Source organism: Alnus glutinosa, chromosome 14, assembly GCF_958979055.1.
Source record: "Alnus glutinosa chromosome 14, dhAlnGlut1.1, whole genome shotgun sequence".
NCBI lineage: Eukaryota > Viridiplantae > Streptophyta > Magnoliopsida > Fagales > Betulaceae > Alnus > Alnus glutinosa.
The window spans coordinates 25,295,449-25,301,960 of record NC_084899.1 but is presented as its reverse complement, the minus strand read 5'-3'; the positions used below and the strand labels follow the sequence as shown (position 1 = coordinate 25,301,960).

Here is a 6,512-nt window from a genome sequence, read left to right as displayed (position 1 = left end):
TCTTGTCATCAAACCAGCTACTATTCGGTTAGTATTGGCTCTTGCTGCACATTTCAATTGGGTCATAAGGCAGCTAGAGATTTCTAATGCTTTTCTCCACGGCTACCTTGAGGAAGAAGTTCTAATGGAACAACCTAAAGGGTTTGAGGACCCTCACTTCTCTGATTATGTCTGCCTTCTACATAAATCAATTTATGGTTTGAAACAAGCCCCCCCGAGCATGGTTTATGTGCCTCTCTCAATCATTACTTGAACTCGGCTTCACCAACTTTGTTATGGACACTTCCTTGTTCTTGTATCATTACCAGTCAGTTCATATTTTTGTTCTAATCTATGCGGATGACATACTTGTCTCCAGCAATTCTCCCTCTGCAGTTCTAGAACTCATTGGCCACTTGCAACGTGATTTTGTAGTCAAAGACTTGGGGGCTTTGTCCTACTTTCTAGGCATTCAAGCAACACGGCTGCCACATGCTTTCTTTCTCACCCAAAGCAAGTATGTCAATGACCTCCTTTGCAGGATTCACATGGAGGGTGCGAAGCCTGCCTCCATACCCTGTACCACTGCTAGGAAACTCTCCCGGTTTGATGGAGATCCTTTAGATGATCCTTCAGCATATCGACACATTGTAGGGGCTTTGCAGTTCTGCACCCTTACTCGTCCTAACATCGCCTACAGTGTCAACTAGTTATGCCAATTCCTTCACTCCCCTACCATAGTGCACATGGTGGCTGCAAACAAGTCTTCCGTTACTTGAAAGGAATACTAAACTTTGGCCTACGCTACTCTCATGGCTCCCTACAGCTCAGTGGCTATTGTGACTCGGATTGGGCAGGGAGCCCAAATGACAAGAAATCTACAACCGGCAATGGCATCTATCTTGGTCCCTGCCTTATCTCTTGGGCAGCCAAGAAGCAATTCGTCGTGGCCAAATCCAGCAATGAAGCTGAATATCGCTCCATGGCACTTGCTGTTGCTGAAATGTATTGGCTTTGGATTCTATTTCAAGAACTTTGTGTGCCTTTACTAAAACCTCCCTGCCTATAGGTTGACAACCTTGGAGCTCTCTCCCTCTCCTCTAATCTTGTGTTTCATGCACGCACGAAACACATAGAGGTTGATTATCACTTTATTCGGGAAAAGATTTTTAACAAAGACCTCATTACCTGCTACATTTCTACTCACTCTCAACCCTCAGACATTTTTACCAAAGGACTGTCCAAAGCCTGGTTTCTCCTCCTTCGTGCCAAGTTGATGGTTGCTTCTCTCCCCATCAACTTGAAAGGGAATGTTAAGGAAATGATCTCCACCTCTTCACTCCAGGAAACTAGCCGAGAGAATCCTCCAGCAGATCATGCAGCAGCAGACCATGATGAAAGACACGCTCCAGCTCATGCAGCAAATCATGCTGCATGCAAGGCAATAAAAGGACCAACCAACTAATGCACCATGCAAGCAAAGGAAAGCCCACGCAGCTTGAAGTGTACATAGGGAAAGCACAGACAAGGGTAGACTGCCTTACAAGGCAACTTAGCAATTACTCATTGACAGCAATGGAGATTCACTCCAATGATTTTATGTATTGTCATTAATATGTATTTTCCTTTTATTCTTTATCACTGACTCTGTATATATTGAGATATATATCTCATTGTAATAATTCATTCAAAGTGTAATACAATCACATTATACTTTCAAACTGTATGTTGTCGCCTTGTCAGTCTTCGCCTCTTGTGGCCAGCAATAATCTGGGTACTGAACTGTTTACATAGCTCAACAAAGGATCTTATCAACCCGGCACTACAAAAAAAAAAAAGCAAATTCTGGACGGTTTAAAATCGTCTAGGATATAATGTCACTAAATAAATTCTGGACGGTTTGGACAAAACCGTCTGGAATTCCAGACGGTTTTGTCCAAAAAAAACCGTCTAGGATATAACGTCACTAAATAAATTTCTGGACGGTTTGGTCCTAAACCGTCCAGATTTACTCTTTTTTTTTTCTTTTTTCTTTCTTTCTTTCTTTCTTTTCTTTTTTTTTTTTTTTTTTGGGGGGGGGTTCCCTTTTACCTTTTATTAGTATAATTGATTATATAATGAAAATTCTTTGGACGGTTCGGTTCCTTTTTTGTTTGGTTCCACTACTTGGGGGTTTCAGTGGGATAGGGCCAAGGAGGGACCGTCGCCATCGTTGGGGTAGAGCTAGGAGGGACCGTCCCTGTCGGTGACGAACACGCAGAGGTCGAAAGGCCTTGGAGGGGCGTGGGGATGCGGCGGACGGCCCGGAAGAGTGGGCCAGGGAAGTGCGGCGTGGACCCTGGGGTACATTCGGCGCATTGAGGCTCTTCACGATCTGCTGCGCCGTGGCCAAGACTCGATCCTCTCCGCCTGTATTGACGCTCTTCGTGGTCGTGGTGGCCATTTCTGGTTTCGGATTCTTGGGGTTTCAGTCTCAGAGACAGAGAAAAATGGTTCGGTATCAGGAAATTAGGGATTAGAAATTTGGGGATAGGAATAGCGATAGCGAGGCCATTTTCTATTTTCTTTGTTGGGTTTGCATGAGTGCGTGTGTTTGGGTTTCGGAGGAGCTGAGGTTGACGCTGAAATGAAGAGAAGTGGTGGCCATGGGTGGGAGGGTTTCTGGCCGGTTGTGATGTTTCAGGCCAGATCGATTTTTCTATATACATATGTTTTTTTTGGCTGTAAAAGAAATGGGCGGTTGTGATTTTGGTTGGGAAAAAATTTGGATGGATGTTGTTAAATTTGGGGACATCACACGGATTGATGATATGGCATGAAAAAAAAATTTCCATACGGTTTTAAATGAAACCGTCTGGAAATGAAATTTTATGGACGGTTTGGTAAAAACCGTCCATAAAATTCTCTAAGAATAACATTTATAGACGGTTTCATCCAAAACCGTCTGGAATTTTATGGACGGTTTAATAAAACCGTCCATAATAAATTTTTTACAGACGGTTTTGAAAAAATCGTCTGTAAATTTTTTTTAGACGGTATTAAAAATCATCTAGAAAAAAACCGTTCATAAATATATATATATATATATATTTTGTAGTGCGGTTTAAAAGTTACCAGACCTCTACCTCGCAGGTCCCGGCCACCAAAGTCATTGGAAAATCCTGACACATAAATCTCATTTAGTACTGCTCCTTGTTGGAGCACATAGGCTAGCTAGGCCTTATCATCTCGATGCACAAGTTGATTAGCCACATTTAGAACTAAGAGCGCGCATTAGCAAAGTAATCCCTAAATTTTATTATCTTTCTTAAACGCTGAGAAAATATGTAAACAGTTCATTGCAAGAAATTTCTTTGGTATTTCAGAAACTAATGGCCAAAAGTGCTGCCCTAAATCTAGGGTAGCATTTTTGCTTCCCTTAATTACCATTATTTTATTAAAAAAAAAAGCTTTTTATTTCATCTCTTTTTCTCTTAACATTTATTTGTTCTAGAGTTTATTTAAATAGAAAAAAAAGAAAAGAAAGTAACTTGGTTTCCTAATTTATTTATTTATTTTTTTTAAAAAAAATCTGTTCTAAGCCAATAAGATTGACATATATTGGGACAAATTAGTTGTCTCTGCGCACTTCTGATAGCAAACCCCACTATGAGGCACTAATTTGAGCTGCAATGTCTTTTCTCTTAAAGGTGGGATCAATATGATAAAATGCCATAAGAATTGGCTAAATTTTGAAAATAATAAGCTCAAAATGAACCAAGTATTCGTACAGATTGTACCTATAAATACTAAGATGAATATAAAGTTAACATATCATTAATAAGGATGAGATGTGACCTAATTAATGATCTTTACAAGGCAAGACAACACTTAATTTACGTACGTACGCACCAGATTAGTTTGAGGAGCAACCGTCCGTACTTTTGACTGTGAAAAAAAATATGAAAAAGAAGCAAGGATTTGAATTTTGAACCAAAACAGAAACCTTAGGCAATTATAAGATAGACACTGAAATGAAACAGTTGACTTTTCTTTATCAACAAATCCAAATGGTCAATTTTTCCAAAGTACAGCTAATTAAATCACGCAGGGAAAAATCAACTCGATCATTCTTCCGTCGTGAATGGGACCCCCCCGTTGTTTGGTTTTCACTTTTCATTGGGTTTACAAACAACCCCCCAAACTTATCCCTTTCTTTTTTTTTTTGAAAAAAATTATTTTTTTACTGGTGCTTCCAATATAAAAATTAATGATCACATCTTTTTGGCAGGTTCAAAAACCTCAGCAAAACTTTTCATGTTCCGCAAGTCCACGGGAAACTCGTGTATCTCATCGATCCACGGGTTTCTTTCCTCACGATCATCAACGTTCCTCAATGCTCTCCAAACTGCACTGCTGCACTTGAACCCAGACCCAAAAGCAATCTGCCACAAACGGTCACCCTTCTTAATCCTACCCTTCGCCTCACCGTACGACAGTGCATACCAAACAGAGGCACTACACGTGTTCCCAAACCTGTACAAGTTCATCCTGGAGGCTTCGACATCGGACGTGTTAAAGCCCATGTTTTTTTCAAACTCATCCAGCACAGGCTTTGTGCCTACATGGGGGAAGACGTGCTCTATTGCTTTCTTAAAATTTGGTGTGTAGGGTTTCGCATCCGCCATGTTGAAATATCTTATTAAAAAGTTTGTCACGTATCGGAATTTTTCAGATAAGGGAAGGACTAGGGGACCGAGTGCGCGGATGTTGGTTTCGACGGCGTCGATGGCCACGGCTAAGAGCTCTCTGGAGACGGTTACACCTCCAAATCCTTCATCATCCTCACTTTCGTATATGCTCTGGTATGAACTGTCAGAACTGGCGGTGTGGGTGTGAACGGAATGGAGGAGCTGGAACTTGGCCTTGTTCTGATCGGACGGCCGGTTCGAGAGGAGCACGGCGGCCCCACCAACGCGGAGCGGGAAATTCATTAGGAGCTTGGACTTTCCGTTTCCTCTGTAGATCATTTGCTGGGTGTTCTCTGGGCTGACCAGGAGGGCATAGGTGTTATGGTGCTCCTGTACGGCCAAATGAACATGTTATTAATTAACACGGAGTTGAATAATAATAAACATGCAGTTCCAACCCAACCCTAATGTATATTGTATGTTATATATGGCTCTAGGTGCATGCAATTTACGTAAATGACACCATATTCATTAAAAAATGACTAAATTTGCTTTTTTTTCTTCTTCTTAACTTGTTAATTTAATTTTTAAAGACAAATAATAAAGTATCGAAATATATAGTAGTACAGAACTCTGATACAAAAGTTATCAACTAAATCTTTGATCCCTGACTCGTTTTTCAAAGTCAAAACGAAAGCCTGATTTTTTAGACCAAGCTACAACAACCAAAACAATATTAACACAAGTCTGCCGGAAATTAAAGGCAAAAGAAGAAGAAAAAAGAAACAGGGGAGAGAGAGAGATTTGAATTTTTGAACCAACCTGGAGTAGGCTTTGGGCGAGGCCTATCGCTCGAAGTCCAGCACTGCAACCCATGCTCGTAAAATTGTAGACCAGCACATGATCTCCAAGCTTGTACTTGTTTACTATCATGTCAGCAAGAGACGGCTCAACGTTAAGAATAGTACAAGTCGCTATGACTATCCCAATATCCTTAGGATTCACGCCCGTCTTTTCCAACAACGCATCCACGGCCCCAAACATGACGGACTCAACCTCTTTCCTCGTCTCTTCTAGGCTCAGAGTTGGGGGATCCCTCATCAATGTTGAGGGCATGTATGTCTTTTCACCTAGCCCTGATCTCACCAAACACTTCCTCATGAAGTCTAGATTGGACTCGTTGGAGCTCCCATAGATCCTGAAGCGATCTATGAACTTTTCTTTGCTGCACATCTGAGTGGCTGGCGGCTTGTAACATGCAAAATCTAACAAGAAAACTTTGCGTGAACGCCTGGTACTGAGGAAGAGGAATATTAGGGCTAGGCAGAGAAGCGATGCAATGAAACTGAGATTGAGCTGGTTGATGCGCTCGGGAAGATGATCCAAAATCATGTTAAAACTAAACATGCTTGGTGATAGAGTTGGATCGATGTGGGTTTTCTTTTTTATTATAGGAAAAGTTTTTTGAAAATGGAGGTTTTATGGAGATAACAGGATACTGATCATGAAAGTAGTAGAATCAAGAAGATGAGCAGTATCTCAGAGTCCACGTTCAGAGCTGGATGCCTTCTAACCCCAATTTGTCTACAATTTAAAGGCCTTTTGAGGTGCTTCCTACCCCGCCCACCATATAAGACTAGTGGGAGCCAACAAATGGTATGCCAGACAAACCAAAAAGGATAAACATTATTTTTCATTTTCGCCGGCTATGACCTATCCCATGTTGTCCATTTATTATTCATTGTTGGGTTGTGAAATGTTACTTTAACCTCTTCTGAAAACTTTTTGTGTATTATCCGTTTCCATTTTTTTATTTTTTTTATTATTAAAATTGTTAATAACGCGGATAAAAATTGAACACGC

The 6,512-nt window shown here is 40.9% G+C and overlaps 1 protein-coding gene across 1 annotated transcript; it reads right to left on the bottom strand.

The window, feature by feature from the left end:
- Nucleotides 1–3,988: 3,988 nt before the first annotated feature.
- On the bottom strand, nt 3,989–6,224 carry LOC133857063 (3-ketoacyl-CoA synthase 2-like). The gene is made up of 2 exons (XM_062292172.1): nt 5,472–6,224; nt 3,989–5,039 (listed from the first exon to the last, which is right to left on the bottom strand). The coding sequence occupies exons 1-2, from the start codon at nt 6,054–6,056 to the stop codon at nt 4,233–4,235; spliced, it is 1,392 nt and encodes a 463-aa protein (XP_062148156.1). The 5' UTR covers nt 6,057–6,224; the 3' UTR covers nt 3,989–4,232.
- Nucleotides 6,225–6,512: the final 288 nt, after the last annotated feature.

What these genes read in the sequence shown, in the direction of transcription:
- LOC133857063 (XM_062292172.1), bottom strand. Translation starts at nt 6,056, where the DNA reads ATGTTTAGTTTTAACATGATTTTGGATCATCTTCCCGAGCGCATCAAC. An exon ending in TCGCCCAAAGCCTACTCCAG is followed by an intron (nt 5,040 to 5,471) that starts GTTGGTTCAAAA and finishes TTGGCCGTACAG; the next exon opens with GAGCACCATAACACCTATGC.